The 16,635-nt window shown below is 36.2% G+C and overlaps 3 protein-coding genes across 3 annotated transcripts in view; 1 reads left to right on the forward strand and 2 right to left on the reverse strand.

The window, feature by feature from the left end:
- The window catches only part of LOC105175928 (protein PLASTID TRANSCRIPTIONALLY ACTIVE 12), a 7,612-nt gene extending 3,672 nt beyond the window's left edge, over positions 1-3,940 (reverse strand). Inside the window, exons 1-5 of the mRNA XM_020698389.1 lie at positions 3,804-3,940; positions 3,068-3,178; positions 1,776-2,941; positions 1,659-1,727; positions 3-199 (exon numbers count right to left, since the gene is read on the reverse strand). Coding sequence (XP_020554048.1) covers positions 3-199; positions 1,659-1,727; positions 1,776-1,811 — 302 coding nt within the window. The 5' untranslated portion in view covers positions 1,812-2,941; positions 3,068-3,178; positions 3,804-3,940. The remainder of the gene's footprint in view (positions 1-2; positions 200-1,658; positions 1,728-1,775; positions 2,942-3,067; positions 3,179-3,803) is intronic.
- On the reverse strand, positions 3,735-5,997 carry LOC105175760 (WD repeat-containing protein LWD1). Its single transcript, XM_011098336.2, has 2 exons — positions 4,794-5,997; positions 3,735-4,001 (listed from the first exon to the last, which is right to left on the reverse strand). Exons 1-2 carry the CDS (start codon positions 5,832-5,834, stop codon positions 3,993-3,995), a joined length of 1,050 nt encoding a protein of 349 aa, XP_011096638.1. The 5' UTR covers positions 5,835-5,997; the 3' UTR covers positions 3,735-3,992.
- Positions 11,144-16,414, forward strand: LOC105175761 (hydroxyproline O-galactosyltransferase GALT2). The gene is made up of 8 exons (XM_011098337.2): positions 11,144-11,379; positions 11,566-12,678; positions 13,560-13,792; positions 14,143-14,433; positions 15,038-15,166; positions 15,288-15,461; positions 15,574-15,681; positions 15,790-16,414. Exons 2-8 carry the CDS (start codon positions 11,778-11,780, stop codon positions 15,991-15,993), a joined length of 2,040 nt encoding a protein of 679 aa, XP_011096639.1. The 5' UTR covers positions 11,144-11,379; positions 11,566-11,777; the 3' UTR covers positions 15,994-16,414.

Below are 16,635 nucleotides of genomic sequence, written 5' to 3' on the forward strand. Positions count from 1 at the left end.
AAGCTGGCTCAAGTTGTCCAGAGGTGGAGTCCATGTAGCTATGATATGGTGGACGCTCAACTGATACATGCTCAAAAGAACTCTCCTTATCAGTTTTTTCACACTTTATATGAGGAAGCAAAGGAGTCTTTTTGAGTGAAGTGTTGCTGCCCACACCGAAGTTCCATATTGGTGGAGAAAATGAACCTGCAAATGATATCTGGCACATCAAGGATAAAATGTTGAGAAGAACAGTTCTAAACAAAGCTAAAAGATTGATAATAAATGAATCAGCTTCATACAAATGTTATCTCCTTAAGCATGCACTCTATAGTTCATAAGCCTAATTAACCAGAGTAAGTGCAAATGCAAGCAACCACAACTTCAAAGGCAAATAAGTAGAAATTTATGAATCTACAAGACTTCTACACACATGAAAATAACAAAAGAGCTCTCTGGTAAAAATTTTACAAAATCACTAGATATAAGATGCAAGAAGGACATCTAGACAAGCATCAGTCTAAAAGCATCTAAAGGTTGTAACCATGCAAGATAGAGAACAAATATCCCCAAGTTCAAATTCTGCATGTCAAAGTGATCGATCCCAAAAGGATGCCTAAAGTACAGAGTAAGTGTAGGAAAACGGTCCACCAAGGCCTGAAATTTTCGTTGGTCAGAGGAAGAATAATTACATCTTCTCCAGCATAAGTCAACTTAACAATAACAAAGAACTAAACAAAATTATGGCTTGTTTGGGCCCTCAGGAAAGTAGGTATAAGATGTTATGTGGAGTTTAAAAATTGCAAATAAATGAATCAGGACTGACCAAGGAAAAACCATATGGCAGGAAAAAATTGGAACACCACCTATTAGGCTATGAGAATACAAGGATAAAATTAAATATCAAAAGAGATATGACAAGTTTTGTACCGAACCTATACCTCCTCTTGTGCAAAAGCAAGGCGTGCATTAATATTTGAAAGAAATTTAAAAAAGCATGTCTAACTTGAATTCTTTTCATCCTTGGCCACAATTGTAGGTAAATAGTTTATGCTGTACAGACAACTTTCGATAACCATCTCACAAGCTTCGTGGATCGGGGATCCATTGACTATGCAATTTAAGTGATGATCAGAACCATCTGAAAGCTAAAAAATCCTTAACTAGTAATCAGCAAGTGTCAAGAAAATCAAGCTAGTTAGAATAACTTAAGAATGGCATGGACATAATCATAAAAACGGAGAACTTTTTGAAATATTACACAAAAACGTTTGTCCATCATCAAGATTCTACTCAACTAACTATCAAAAAAGGGGTAATGAATCTTCAATTCAAGAAACGATTACTACTGATATCAAGAAAGAGAAGATGATCATTGAACTCCAGAAACGATTTTCATAGGCTAATAAAAAAAAAAAGAAACGAAAAGAAAAGAGAATAGGATTCATGGATTATTTCCGCTGATTTATCAAGAAAAACAGAAATCGGTTCTTGAATTCTACAATAGCTTTGATTCAAATTATCAAGAAAAAAGGAGATTCGTGAACATGAAAACCATCCCTAGTCATTTGTCAGTAAAAGAAAGGATGGCTCTTGAATTCCAAAAACCACTGAATTGTCGTACATGCCTAGTCCCACGCCATAACATAACCGTGAAAACAATTACCCAAAAGGCCGACCTTCAAATTGGTGGCGGAGAACTTCTTGGTAATAACCCCATCAACCGAAACAATCTTTCTTATTCCTCCCCTTGAAAACAAAGAAAAAAATCCATAATAAAGCGAATGCGCTTGATAACCTTGATAATGCCAAGAAGGTGAGAGCGACGACATTTTTGTTCAGTGAAATAAGCTCCGGGTTTGGGCACTAGAACAACGGGAGTAGTGAAGAGAGAGTAGCAAAAAACAGTTGATGCTTGGGTTTAAGGAATGAAGAAGATTTTAGAGGATAAAGTGCAACTGCAAGGAGCGGAGTTCAACTTTTTAACTTTGTGCCATCAACAAATTTTTTACCGTTATCTTTGATTTCACATATTTACTTTCTCTTACACCCAACCCAACCTAACCACTAAAGAAAACCCTTTTTTCTATTAAAAAAAATAAAAACTAAAATAAAATTAACAAACAAAGAATTTTGCACCAACGTCGTAATTCTACCCTTATCAGCCTTTATCTGGATTAGAATGAAAATAAAATCAATAATGTTAATACCTCTCCAATCCTAAAGTAATTCATCAAATTCTCTTTATTCGTAATTGATAAACTACACAATTCAAAAAGAAAGCGAAAATAGTCGATCTGCATGATTACCCGTTAAAGAAGCGAGTATAAAAAGAACTCACAAAATGTAAGTTTGTTCTTTCTATTAAAATGTTTTTGAAGAGGGGATGGGTTGCACCACACTCCAGCTTATTTTATGAAAACTCATTTGATTTCATTGACCGACTCCCCCCCGCCCCATGTATTACTCTTTTGAAGAAGACCATTGTCGGACGCCGCTGTTCTCACTCTCAAGTCTCACCCAGCAACTGCTGCTTTTCTTTTTCGTTTTTTTCCCTCCGAGGGAGAGAGAGAGAGAGAGAGAGAGAGAGAGAGGTCAAGTGCCTTTTTTTTATTTTAGTCCTAACTGAACCCAGTGTCTTTGGGAAGGTTACAGATCCGCAAACACAAGAAGACACCACCAGCATCTAAAAGAAGATAACACAGCAGGAGCATGATGCCCGCCCATTTAGGCATCACATCAGTTTTCATTTGAAAATTAAAGGGAACATGTGACAACTGATGATGCTCCAAAGCAATTGCAACCATGCATCGCCTCCCTCCCTCATATGAATCAACCCATGGTGCCTCCTCAGCAGGGAAGTCTTCCACCCAAAATCATCAGGCATAACCAGATATCTTCATTCAATCAATTATGCTTGGATATAAATTGAAGCATGTACATTGTCCGCCATGAAATATTTCTACATTGTCATTTTATCGGGTTAGACAATCATCACAAGAAACAAAAATACATCAAATGCCATTTAATAAACTTCATAGGTAGAGCTTAGCACCATTAAGTATTGAAAAGAAAAGCTCTTCACAACCTTTAATATCTGAAGTCCAGATGCTGTAAGCACCAGAGAAGACGCAGGACATCGGAAAATTGAGTCAGAATTCTCCTCCTCCTCAGCATTTAACACCTAGCATGGCCATCTCTATGTCGACATAACACAGCTAACAGACAAATTAGATTCCAGACACAAAAAATCTGGAACACCAACGCATCTCATTCAATCAAAAAAATTTGCTATTTGCCTAGAAGACATTATTATCTTAGAACCAAAGCAAACACTTGATTCTCGGATGAGTGTATCTGTGATTGGGGGGGGGGGGGGCCGGGGGGGAGGCACTACAACCAGGACTGTGAAACATGGGATAAAATTTCCACGGTGAACCAAACAAGCAAGACATGAGAATGTCTTCTATTAAATATGTCAACTTGACCCCTGCAAACGTTTGTGCTTTAGAATTCCAGTAGCAGAAATTATAGACACATTTCATTTAAAACATCAAAGCTACCAGAACATGTAGGTACAGCTATTCAAACTTTTCTTTTGAAGACAAATAATTCTGATCCACAAGCCCTAACATCATTCTTACAGATAGTAAAGCATAATCCAAATGACATGATAATAAAGAATTCTCACTATTTCAAATATAAAGTTGAGCTGAATAGTTACCTTCTATTGCTAAAAACCAAGATGGGGCTAATGAAATTAACTGCTTCACAAATATGAATTAACATGAAGCCAATTACAATGACCAATGAAATATACTTACTGCCTGAAGGCATTGTTTCAAGGCCGAATTAACTTCCACACAGTGAAAAGTGAAGGATGCAGGTACATCACCCTGTTCACTACTGTTGTTCAATCATTGGCCACTCTCCACTGCTTAATCCACAGCAGACTTTCTTCAACATGCTGAACGACCTCAAACGCCAAACAGATAGATCTTGGAGGCAAACCGTCATTTATCCTGACAAAAATTTTCTGTTATCTTGTTGTCAGGCCCACGAGAGGGCTTGACTGGTTTTAGAACAGATGCAACCCACCACTAGCTTGTAGTTTCTTGAAGAGTATGCATTTGGGATTTAATGTAGGGTTGTTGGTGGTCAAGACTGTGATACTTTCAGATTCTGGCATTTATCAGTAATAATAATTCTGGAAGGAAAAAATTAAAAGCTTGCAAATTTAGTGCTCGTTCGGTATTTTTTGTGTTTATCAAGCAGTTTTAACCATCAAGTCTCCCATAACAAATTGTGTCTACAAGTGCAGGTTCATGTTATACCTTCATTTGAACTCCTAGCCTCTTCTTTATCAAACAAAAGCACCAAAAAAATTTATACCAGGACATAAAAGATTGGTCCTGGGACAAGCACATCATCCGAAGCACTTGAGAACAAAGAATAATTCCTCTCAGCAATGGCAAAACCAGCTATGAAAGAAATTTTTGTAAAAACTTGCACCAAGGACAGTAAAAGATTTGGTCGTGGACAAGTAAATCATCAAAAGTTATGAGTGTAAAGAACAATTTGTCTTGGCAACGGTACCAGGAAGGAAATTATCTTCATTGTCAGAAGGCAGAAATAACAGAATTAAGCAGTTTCCTTCTTTCTCTAATTAACCAAGCAAGAAACTGCAACTAGAGTTCAAACATTAAACAAACTGACTATTGCCTGAGATTGAATAAAATGTATCTTGTTCAGCTTCGAGCTGTAGAGGGTCAGTAAAATACCACTAATTCACAAACAGAATCATCTACTCATACCCTCAGAATCTGTAGCTTGTTTGAAAAAGCAATTGCAACCCAATCAGGCTGTGATGAGGACCACTGTAGCTGCTCAATCTCCGCCCCAGCAGTGTAGGCCAGAATTGGATCCAACCCGCCCTCCACTGGCTGTCCCATCGAAGAAAGATCCCAAATTAAAGCTTGAGAATCATCCCCCGCGGTGCAAATGTGGCAAGAACTATGTGGCGCCCACGCAATCGCGTTCACACTAGCCTGATGCCGCTGCAACTCCACCACTGGCAATGTTGGAAAACGTATATCCAGAACCACAACCTTGCTACTGTCCATTATAATAGTAGCCATGTACCTCGGATCCTGCTTATTCCAGCCAAGCCTTACTAAGGGAGTATCCGGCTCCGAGCTCTCGTAAATAATGGTCGAATGCTCCTTATCTCGAAGGTCGAAAACCCTAACCGAACCATCCGCAGAAACCGAGGCGAAAACCCCAACCCCGCCCCAGGCAATATCGTAAACCTCCTTATCGTGGGCAATTAGCTGCGTATCCACCACCTCTTTTTCAATATCCCAAATCGTACAAGTGGTATCGATACTCGAGGTCCCAATCCTCCTCGGCTCAGCTTCGTTCCAGTCAAACGAAGTCAACGGCCCCGAAAACTCGCTATTGCGGTTATTATTCAACAAGCTTTTAAGCTCCACGCGCCTCCCGCTGTCGGAATCGGAGATTTGCCATAGACGGAGGAAATCGGAGGATGATGCTAGTAAATCCGGGCGCTGGCATTCTTTATCGGGGATGAAGATAAGCTTGGTGGGTGGGTAGGGGTGGTCGAATGAGAGGGTGGGGTCGGAGCGGATCTCACCGGTGGAGTCGTCGAGCTGAACGATTTCCACACGGTTGGGGTACTGTTCAAGGAGGCTGGCGATGGCGAGCCGGTACTTTTTGTCCTTGCGTACGCTCCAGTTCATGGCGTAGATGTGCCATGGGGCTTCGTATGTGTAGATCTCGGAGCGGCGTTGCTGTTCATCCGACCCGTCTTGGTTCGGATCGCTGCTCGCACCCATCTTTCACGGGCTTCTTCTTGTCTGTTCTCGCCGGCTCTGTGAGAAAGTTCCAGAAAGAAAGAGATGATGCGCGAAGGGTGTGTACCTCAGATTACTACTCAATCTCAATTGATTTGAAGAAATAAAACAGTAAGGAAAAGTATAAATGGAAAAAAAGAAAAACTCGAGAGATAATAATATCAGAGTATGTATATAATAAAGAAAGAAATCAATCAGAACGTGGCAGTACGGAGTAATTGAATTTGAAGCATAGTTGTAAAATGGGAGAGTAATGTGGCTGAATTGGAATTCAATTGTAAAGTCTAGAATGATTAACATATGACATACTTGCAAGAAATTGTTGCTGTCAAGTGACTTCACTTGTTGAACCATGCAAATAATTTAAATTTCAATTACATACATATGGTATTAAACATTTTTTTCCTCTTATGTTAAAAAAATCATTTTTTCCCTTTTTTTTTTATACATAACGATGATTATTACTTTTTATTATTTTCAAATGTATATATTTTAATAAAACTATTAAAAAATATGACACAGGACTATTTAGTAGGTCCGGCCGACAAGTCCTCAAGCCCACTACTTGGATGGCTCGCCCGATCAATTGTCCTGGCCCAGCCCACCTCTAGTACCTGGTCTACTATCCGGTTCGATTCCTCTAATACTTATATCCTTGTTTTACCCTAACCCTATTATTCATTATCTCATCATTGGTGGTTTTCACCCAACAGTGGTATAAAACCTTCGGGTTCTGGGCTCTCTTTCTCCGGTAACCAGTAAGATTGTTCCTCAACTTTGATCTTATTGCTAGATATATCTATTGTACGCCATGTGCGAAAAATAACCTTGTGTTGCTATTATTCTGAAATCTTATATTCTGTTCTTTCCCGCTGTGTGGGAATATTTCAGGCTGTTGAGTGTGATTATTTTTTTGAAATTGCTTAGTGCACGATCATTGCTTTGTGGGTTGAACTATTTCTGCTTAGTGCGATTATTTACTGTTTGTTTCCCTAAACCTAGACCAAACCTTGTTAATCTCTCATCTGACCTGTCCCTTAAGGCTGTCCGATATCTGGTTGAGATTTAGGTAAGGATCCCTCTCAATCTGTTGATAAACTACTAATTTTTGTTCTATGATTATGTTGTTATTCCTGTTTGGATCTTTATGCATTTGTTAATATCTTTGTTATTATATTAATATGCTTGTTTATCATCTGCAATCTTTTGATGAAAAATTTAACTTTTCTATTTGGCAAAAAAAAAAAAATGAAAGGTATTGTAATACAACAAAAGATTTGCAAAACTATAGACGGAAAATACTCGAAAAATATTTCTGAAGAAAAAAAAAAAGAGAAAACGATGAATATGCCTACTCTTCTATAATTATGAATATGTCTGATATTGTTTTAAAAAAAGTTGGAAAACAATATTCAGCAAAAAATTTGTGGAATAAGTTAGAAGAACTATATACAGAAACTTCATTACCTAGTAAGTTGTTTTACTTGAAAAAAATTTCAAATACAAATTAGATTTATCTAAATATATTGAAGAAAATTTAGATGATTTTACAAAATTAATTCAAGATATCAAACTAACTGGAGATAAGAACATAGATGACTATTCTCCTATTATTTTGTTAAATACTATTCTTGAAACTTATAGTGATGTAAAAATTGCTATAAAATATGATATATTATTGATTTTGTTGTATGAAGATAATAATTTAAGGTTTATAAATCGTTCAAACTTTTTATAAATCATCTTCCCAAACGAAATACTTGGATCGAATACGTTACCTCATTTCCACAAATGCTGTTAGATGATGCAACATATGATGTGATCGATGTCCTGTTATACAATGTAGTATTTATTTCAATTAATTTTATTTTAAATAAAAAATTTAATTGCGCTCAACATGAAAGATTGACGTGCTAAACTGGCCGAAACTGATGATGTTTAATTACTTTGTCTATATTTATTTAAAAAACGAAAAAGCATTCTCCACTTATTCATAAAAAATTATAAAAGAAAGGGGTTTCGGATATCGGGGCAAAACTATAAAATAAGGAAAATAAGGGGGCCAATATGAAGTTTTCACCTTTTTCAGGGGGCCCCACTGGAGCCTGATTGGGTGCCTCCGTTATTCTCTATCTTTCATCTTTCACAGACAAGTGACAACTCCTCCTCCAACTCCCATTTATTTTCCCTTTTTTCTTTTGTTTTTCATTTTATATTTCTTATAACGGTAAAGTAGAATTACCATTATTAAGATTTATTATAATTACAAATAATTTATTGTTACTGAAATTTTATAAATATGTCAAGTAAAAGTAATTGTATAGCCCTAGATGGTGGAGTGTCTTATCCTCGTTGATTTTAAAAATATATATATAAAAAAAATTGAGGATGCATTAAAAAAAATCTATATGGATTATTAGTTCATAAAAATATTTTATAAAATATATAATGATTCATAATTCAAATGCCAGTTTGATTACTTATCACAAAAATGGATCTGAACAAATGGTCGCTAATGGAATGAACTTGTTGTTAATAGATATTATACTCACAAATGGTGGTTACTTACACCTAGCAACACCAATTTTTTAAATTATAAAAAATGTCCTTGAGTATTTATAGACATCCCTACTCAAATTCTTTTTTTTAGCCATATGATTTATTCTATCTATCTATATTAGAATGCTAAATTTAACCCACATGATTTTTTTTTATGTCCATAATATTTTTAAATTAATTTTAATTTATTTAATTATTTATTTTCAATGTGATGTGCTGATTTATAATCTTATTCTTATTTATTATATATTTAATAAGTATAAATAATTATTTATTATATGCATACAGAAACAGTGTGTCATAGCGACTAGTAATTATATCAAATAAGGGAAGGTTGCAACTTACATTGATTATAAAAAAGGAAAAATTGCATAAACCCCCCTTGTATTTTTCAAAATACTGCATACTCTCCCTTCCGTTAGGTAAATACTAACGGCGTTAAATTTTTTTTAAATTAACCGTTATACCCTTCTTATAACAACCATTGATCTTTGAATGTATAAAATAAACGGTTAAAATCTTAAGTAATTTAAATATATTTTTTATTTATATATACATTATATACAACGTAATATACTATTTCTCCGAAATTTTCTCTCTAAGATTCCGACGTCGTCTGAAAGAATTTTCGGCCGTGGCTTATACCATTCGAATTCTCTTCTTAAGACGAACATAACCATACCATTAATTTGAATTTTCATTAACCGGAGAGAGTGAGCTTCGAGCATGATCGTCAAAGTTTATTGGCTTCGATTCGTCGCCGTCCAGAAAAATTCAAGCCTGGTACCACCACCACTAGATTCGCCTCGACCTGAAGATTCGAAGTAGACCAACCTTGCTCATTTTCATCAAGTTTTTGCTGAGTTTCAAAAATTTTAAATTCATTCATGCCGTGAAGTTTCTTGCCGTCGATTTGCCGCCGTATGGACAAATAATGGCCTGAAACTACCACTATTCGACTCCTTTCCAAACGATTCTAACGAGGCCAAGCTTGCCTATTTTCATCACCGATGGTGACGATGACGGAGAATATGAGAGATAAACAAAAATTAAGTAAAATTGTTTAATTTAACAAAATTTTAAAATAATAAAAAATAAAAAATATTTAATTTTTATATAAGTTAAAAAATTGATATAATTTTTAAGTTATATCGATTTAGTATATTTTATAAATAAATATTAAAATATATTTAAATTAAATAATAATTTAATTTAATTAATAATATATAATATTATAAGTAATTTTTATTTATATTCAAATAAAAGGGACAAATCGGATATTTGCCCACTTAGAATCCTATTTTTATACAGTATGTTTGTTGAAGGATGTTAAGTAGTATATGTAGTGGAGGAAAAGGATATTTTGGACCATTGCACTATCAAAAAAGTTGAAATAGAGTAAAAAAGGTCTCTACTCTCATTTTCACATCGTGTACAACACCTTCCGTCAGTTTGGACATGGGGGTCGTTTTTGTAAGGTTTCAGAATTCACAGAGTCTTTTATGATTATTTATTTAACACGGGTAAGTTTTGTGCAATTTTAGCATACCACGGGAAGTATTTTCCCTATAAAAAATTAACAAAAGCAAGCAGCAATACATGTTTTCATTTTTTGGTGTTTTCATCATTCTTTGTCAATATACTAGTTTTTGTTGCACACGATTTTCACGAGCATATAAAAAATTTTAATGTGAGATGAAGTAAGAAAGAAAAACAAAATATAAGTGTGCGTTTATTAAAAATATACATGGAAGGTTGTAAGAGAAAGAAAATAAATATAGAGAAAAAGAGAGAAAAAATTAATTCTAATGGGGTTTATTAAAATTGTTAAAATATGTAAGGGCAAAAATAGGGGTGTCCATTTCGGTTAACCGAACCGAACCGAACCGAATTTTCGGTTAACCGAAAATTCGGTTCGGCCATTTGGAAAACCGAAAACCGAACCGGTTGGTACCGGTTCGATTCGGTTAAAACCGAACGGAAGTTCGGTTTTTTCGGTAACCGAAAAAAACCGTTTTTTTATTTTTTATTTTTTAAAATAATATATTTTGATATTTTAAGCCGAAATTGATGTTGCAATTTTATCCAAAAATACAAATACCAAAATTAAATTCTAATTTAATAGTACAAGTCACAAGTATAGAACAACTTCAATATGTTAACATTCAATATCTAAAAATAGTACACTTTTCTTTAGTTTTACTAATATAAATTATATAATATTAATATTATTATATATATAATTATATAATGTTTATATGTATAAAAAATATATATATATATTTTTTATTATTTATAGAATTTCGGTTTTCGGTTCGGTTCGGTTACCGAATTGGTGACCAAAAAACCGAACCGAAAACCGAATTTTTTTTTAAAAAAAACCGAAAACCGAACCGAATTTCGGTTCGGTTTTCGGTTCGAACCGAATTTTCGGTTTCGGTTCGGTTCGGCCGGTTTTCGGTTTTTTTGCACACCCCTAAGCAAAAATATGGAAAATATGAGAAGAAAAATAGAGTACTGGGCTGGGCTGAGAGATAAAAAATTATAAAATAATTAAAAAATATTGAAACATTATCATGAAAAATTAATTTTAGAAAAATAAAATAAATGAAAAAATAAAAATGGGACAATTGAAAATTAGTACGATCAATGTATTTTTTTTTTTTTTGGTAAGAGTATAGATATATAAAATATACACATATATATATATTATTATTAAATTCAGGCTCAGACTCAGGCTGAGGCTCAGCCACCACTTCCATCTCCGGATTGCCCAAGTCTTCATTGCTATCAGGCCAACGGCGAAAAGATAAATTATAGTAATATTTTTGTATGTCTCTCCACTTTTCTTTTTCTCGTACTGCAAAAGCTAGGGTTTTTTTTTTTGCGACTCTTCCAGACCACACTCTATACCGATCTGCTGCGACATTTTGGATTTTGTCTAACATTTTTCAGCCAATTCTGGTTGGTAAGTTTACATTTCAGTTTTTCGATTGGTGTACGTATTATAGTGCCGTTGATATTAGTTGAATGCGGAGAAAAAGGGTTTCCGTCAATGCATTGGCGCCTATTTCTAAATCTAAATGAACTTCTGCATCGGATTCCAATCATCTTATTTTCTCTAATAGATGCTTGTTGACATCGTGCATTTTAGGCTTTTATGAACGTGCGGGTGCTGGAGTTCATGCTGGAGATATTCTTGGTGGATTGATCCATACGTGGTGGTTGGGTTCTTGTCTGGAAGTTGGGAGTTGTGGGAGATGTGTGCATCTTGTAGTTGGGTTCTTGTTATGTTTGTGGAGGCATGGGTTGGAGTGAGATTTGGCTTTTGCTGAGGACGTCTGTTTGTTTATTTGGTTTATAAGGATGAAGAGATTGAAGGGTGAGTCTCCAAGTGTAAGGAGGTTCAAGTTGTCATACCTTTTACTGGGAGCAGGCGCGATATATTTGATTCTTATTTTCTTCAAATTCCCTGAATTTTTGGAGAGTGCTGCAATTTTAAGTGATGATGATAGCAATGGAAGCTTTGATGGATTCTCAGTCAGGGATGAAGAGGATGAGGAGATAACTAAATCAAATGTTAGTTCTGATGGGTTTCACAGGATTCTACAAAACAATGAATTTCTGGATCCTCCTGTAAAGCCTCAAGAAGCAGCAGCTTCAAAAGAGAAGAGGGACCACCATTTGGCAATTAAGCTGTCGCAGCAGCAATACGGTCGAATAACTGCTGAAGTATTTAGGCGTATGAATAGGACCCATAACTTGTCTGTGATGGAAAGAATGGCAGATGAGGCTTGGGCTCTAGGGCAGAAGGCTTGGGAAGAAGCAAGTAAATATGACGAAAAGGAGATTGACATGACCACTATACTTGAAGGGAAGCCTGAATCATGTCCTTCATGGGTTTCAATGAGTGGAGAAGAACTGGCCAAAAGAGATTTTATGATGTTCCTTCCATGTGGTCTCGCTGCAGGTTCTTCCATTACGGCGATTGGAACTCCACGCTATGCTCATCAGGAATATGTACCACAGCTGGCTAAAGTAAGGGCTGAAGATGCACTGGTTTTGGTGTCTCAATTTATGGTTGAACTTCAAGGATTGAAGGTTGTGAACGGGGAGGATCCACCAAAGATTTTACATTTGAATCCTCGGTTACGGGGAGACTGGAGCCATCAGCAGGTAATTGAGCACAATACGTGTTACAGGATGCAGTGGGGAAGAGCTCAAAGGTGTGATGGCTTACCTTCCAGAAGTGACGATGATATGCTGGGTAGCAACATTCTTTCCTTTTGGCTTGTTGAGTTAATTTGTTTTCAGAATATTGCTTCTCTTATTTTTCACTGTATGAAAGGATTTGGCAATTTCTTGATGCCAAGATGGTGACTTGAAGCGTCAATACGCTGATAAAAATATTGGCATGGATTTAGGAACCCAATGGTATTTGTCTTCTAAGGTGGCCAAAACATGGAATCCAAAATTCAAGCTTCGCTTTTATGGTTAACACCGTGATCAAAATGTGAAACTTCTTCACTCAGCATTCTGGAAATGGAAAGAAATTCTTAAAAGATCTAAATAATTAACTGCACCAAGGTAATGGAAGTTAAGGCATGAAGAAAATCCACAAAATGCACGTTGCTTTACCAGGAGCTTATTTCCACTAATGGATAGATGTGAAAACTTGCCTGTATGACATAAATCAACAATTTACATAGATTTTACCATCTTCCATCTTTGAGGCAGTGCCTTCTGCACCAGGTTTCAGCAAGAATACTGTTGTGCCTTCATCTTCTTTATATGTCTGATTCTATCCTAGACCATTAGCCATTTGTATCTGACCAATTTGTTTGGAAATCTGAACAAAACAAGTAGTAGTATTGGCTTTGCGTTTACTTTCTACTTTATCTGATGTGGTGGCATTCCCCCCCCCCCCCCCCCCCCAACTCCCCGTTTTTTTTTATGCTTGACTTGCCCTAAAACGATGCAGAAATGTTGTGGATTCCCATATTACACCTCCTTTTATTATGTGGCATTTTATTATCTATTGGCATACTCATGTATAAACTTCTCTAACTTTTTGTTTCTCTTTAACACATATGATTTGCTTGCTTTGCTGGTGGATCTTCTAAAACTCCTAGGATATTATCCTTGCAGTTGATGGATACATGCGTTGTGAAAAATGGATGCGTAATGATATCATAGATACGAAAGAATCCAAGAGATTTTCATGGTTTGAGAGATTCATAGGACGTGCAAAAAAACCAGACGTAACCTGGCCGTTTCCCTTTCGGGAGGGACGAATGTTTGTTTTGACTATACGTGCTGGAGTTGATGGATATCATATAAATGCTGGCGGTCGTCATGTAACGTCATTTCCATACCGAATGGTATGTTACTCGCAGTCTCAATTGGATGACATAATGTGATAGTTTCTTGAGGTTCTGCCATCAGTTTAAGTCTGACTTGCAAAAATTCTGATAGGCTGGAGTTGGTCAATCTGGCATAAACATCTTTTCAAGCCTTTGAACCTATTTTTCTCTAGCTTATGCTACTTCTCTATTGAGATGTAGTTTGTTTGTTACCGAATTGCATTCAACTATTTTAATTATTGACCCTTGTTTCAATTCTTGATCGCAGATAAAGCAGTTTGACAGCTATACTTTTCTAATTAATAGATAGATTCCATGTTTCAAAATCTCTCGAACATTGTATAATATTACTATTATTATTTATTCAGGGTTTTGCACTGGAAGATGCAACAGGATTGGCAATAAAAGGTGATGTGGATGTTCATTCAGTATATGCTACCTCTTTGCCAACCTCTCATCCAAGTTTCTCACCCAAAAGAGTATTAGATTTCTCTGAGAAGTGGAAATCTCAACCCATACCCCAAGGTCATGTTAAACTCTTTATTGGAGTTCTTTCTGCAACCAATCACTTTGCAGAGCGTATGGCTGTACGAAAGACATGGATGCAATCTCTACCAGTCAAGACCTCTAAAGTAGCTGTTCGCTTCTTTGTTGCACTGGTAGGCCAACTTTTCCTTTCAATTGTATCCTCTTCCCTAAGTAATTCATCTTTTGAGAATTCTATTCTTCATTGTTTGTTTTTGAATATATAAGCATTTTGTAAGTTAAATATATCCTCAGAATATGAGATACATTGAACTTCTAGGGTACTTGTGAGTTATATATTCAGATATCTACTTCAGATGTTTACGTATGGATACCAAATGAAGGTGTGAGGGCCATTTATTTATATAAGGATGCATCTTCACATGTTAAAGTTTTGATTCCAGAGAAGGCATTTTATTGCATCTGTCTACATGTACTGTTGCCAACAGTCATCAGGTTTTGCACTGAGCATATGGAGATCTGGTTTAGCACGAAAAAACATTGTGCATACATTGCCTGGTACAGTCATCTTTAACTGAGATGTAAAGAAAGGAAAAGGAAACAGAGAAAAATGGTACTAGCCAGATATATCTTGAAGCTAAAGGGTTATGGTGTTCTGAACATGTTTTCTTTATGATTTCCTGCTTCCTGGATGGCATTTTTTTACCAAGTGTATTTCTACTAGTATACATGTGATTATTAACTGAACTTAACTCATCTAAAGAGACTTATTCGCAGAACCCCAGGAGTGAGGTGAATGCAATTTTGAAGAAGGAGGCTGCTTACTTTGGTGATATTGAGATTTTGCCATTTATGGATCGTTATGAGCTAGTGGTTATTAAAACTGTTGCCATTTGTGAGTTTGGGGTATGTTCATAGAATCATATTTATTTCTCACTCTTAATGCTTCACTAGTCTCTCCAGATATAGTCTGGTTGTTGGCAGATTTTGTTCTTCCTCTTACCTGCATTTATATTTTTGGTCGTAGGTTCGAAATGTAACGGCGGCTTACATTATGAAATGCGATGATGACACTTTTATTAGGGTTGACACAATCTTAAAAGACATTGAACGCGTGTCTACTGGAAGTGCCTTGTATTTGGGCAATCTAAACCTCTTGCACAGGCCTCTTAGGACAGGGAAATGGGCAGTCTCTTATGAGGTAAATATGTACTCTTGTATGAGAATTACAGTTGACATAAGTTTGGCTATTTAAGTTTTTGCAGTCTATAGATATGCTGGTTTACTCTGTAAGATGGCTATCTTGTCTACAGGAGTGGCCTGAGGCTATTTATCCCCCTTATGCCAATGGGCCTGGATATATAATATCAAGTGACATTGCCAAGTACATCGTTGCTCAACATGCAAATCACAGCCTACGGGTTTGTAATATATCTGTTGTTTTTACATCTTATTGTTGGAGTAAAAATCTATCATTATTGTTTTACTGAAGCATACCCCCACACACCACCTTTGCCCCAACTATGCAGCTATTTAAAATGGAGGACGTGAGCATGGGAATGTGGGTTGAGCAGTTCAACAGCACAAAAAATGTGCAGTATTCTCATAATTGGAAATACTGTCAATACGGCTGCATGGAGAACTACCACACTGCGCACTACCAATCCCCATTACAGATGATCTGTTTGTGGGACAATTTGATGAAGGGTCGGGCTCGCTGCTGTAATATATGACCCAAAATGTAGAGTTGCTGCCGGTTTGTATTCTACCCAACTACTGTAACTTGGCAATCCAAGATTGTCGAATTTTGTACATCAGAGGAGACTTTGGGGTCTGAGAAGACACTGCTTCTATTAAAGAGAAGCCTCCCCCCCGACCAAAAAAAAAGAAAGAAAAGAAAAGAAAAATGATTCTGATCATATTTGTGGTCGTGCGCAAGGATTTGTCTTATTTTTCCATTGCTCGTCCGGATTGTACAATCTGTATAGCCTGGTTGTGATATTGTACTGTTTCACTACATAGCCATTCAGGGTTTAGGCAATGGAGGGAGAAGCACTCTCTCCTTATCCAAGTGATATCTATCTAGGTGTGGTTGTTGCATCTATCATGTATTTCATTAGTCGGAGAAATCGGCAGGACCTTTGCCTCTTTTGACTTGCTTTCTTGATGAGTGAGTGATTGTTCAATTCTAAACAAATTGCTGTAGGTAAATTTGCCAGAGCAATTCTAGCGATCAAGTCACTCTTGCTTTCTTGATGAGTGATTGATGTTCAATTCTTAACGTATTGCTCTAGGTGAATTTAACAGACAGCAATTCTAGCGATCAAGTCACTCAGTTACGAAAGCATACTAATGTTGCGTTGGATTGTCTGGTT

Source organism: Sesamum indicum, linkage group LG12, assembly GCF_000512975.1.
Source record: "Sesamum indicum cultivar Zhongzhi No. 13 linkage group LG12, S_indicum_v1.0, whole genome shotgun sequence".
Classification (NCBI taxonomy): domain Eukaryota; kingdom Viridiplantae; phylum Streptophyta; class Magnoliopsida; order Lamiales; family Pedaliaceae; genus Sesamum; species Sesamum indicum.

Coding starts and splice junctions, on each gene's coding strand:
- LOC105175761 (XM_011098337.2), top strand. CDS start 11,778: ATGAAGAGATTGAAGGGTGAGTCTCCAAGTGTAAGGAGGTTCAAGTTG. Junction 14,434..15,037: donor TTCGCTTCTTTGTTGCACTG/GTAGGCCAACTT, acceptor ACTTATTCGCAG/AACCCCAGGAGTGAGGTGAA. Junction 15,462..15,573: donor AATGGGCAGTCTCTTATGAG/GTAAATATGTAC, acceptor TCTTGTCTACAG/GAGTGGCCTGAGGCTATTTA.
- LOC105175760 (XM_011098336.2), bottom strand. CDS start 5,834: ATGGGTGCGAGCAGCGATCCGAACCAAGACGGGTCGGATGAACAGCAA.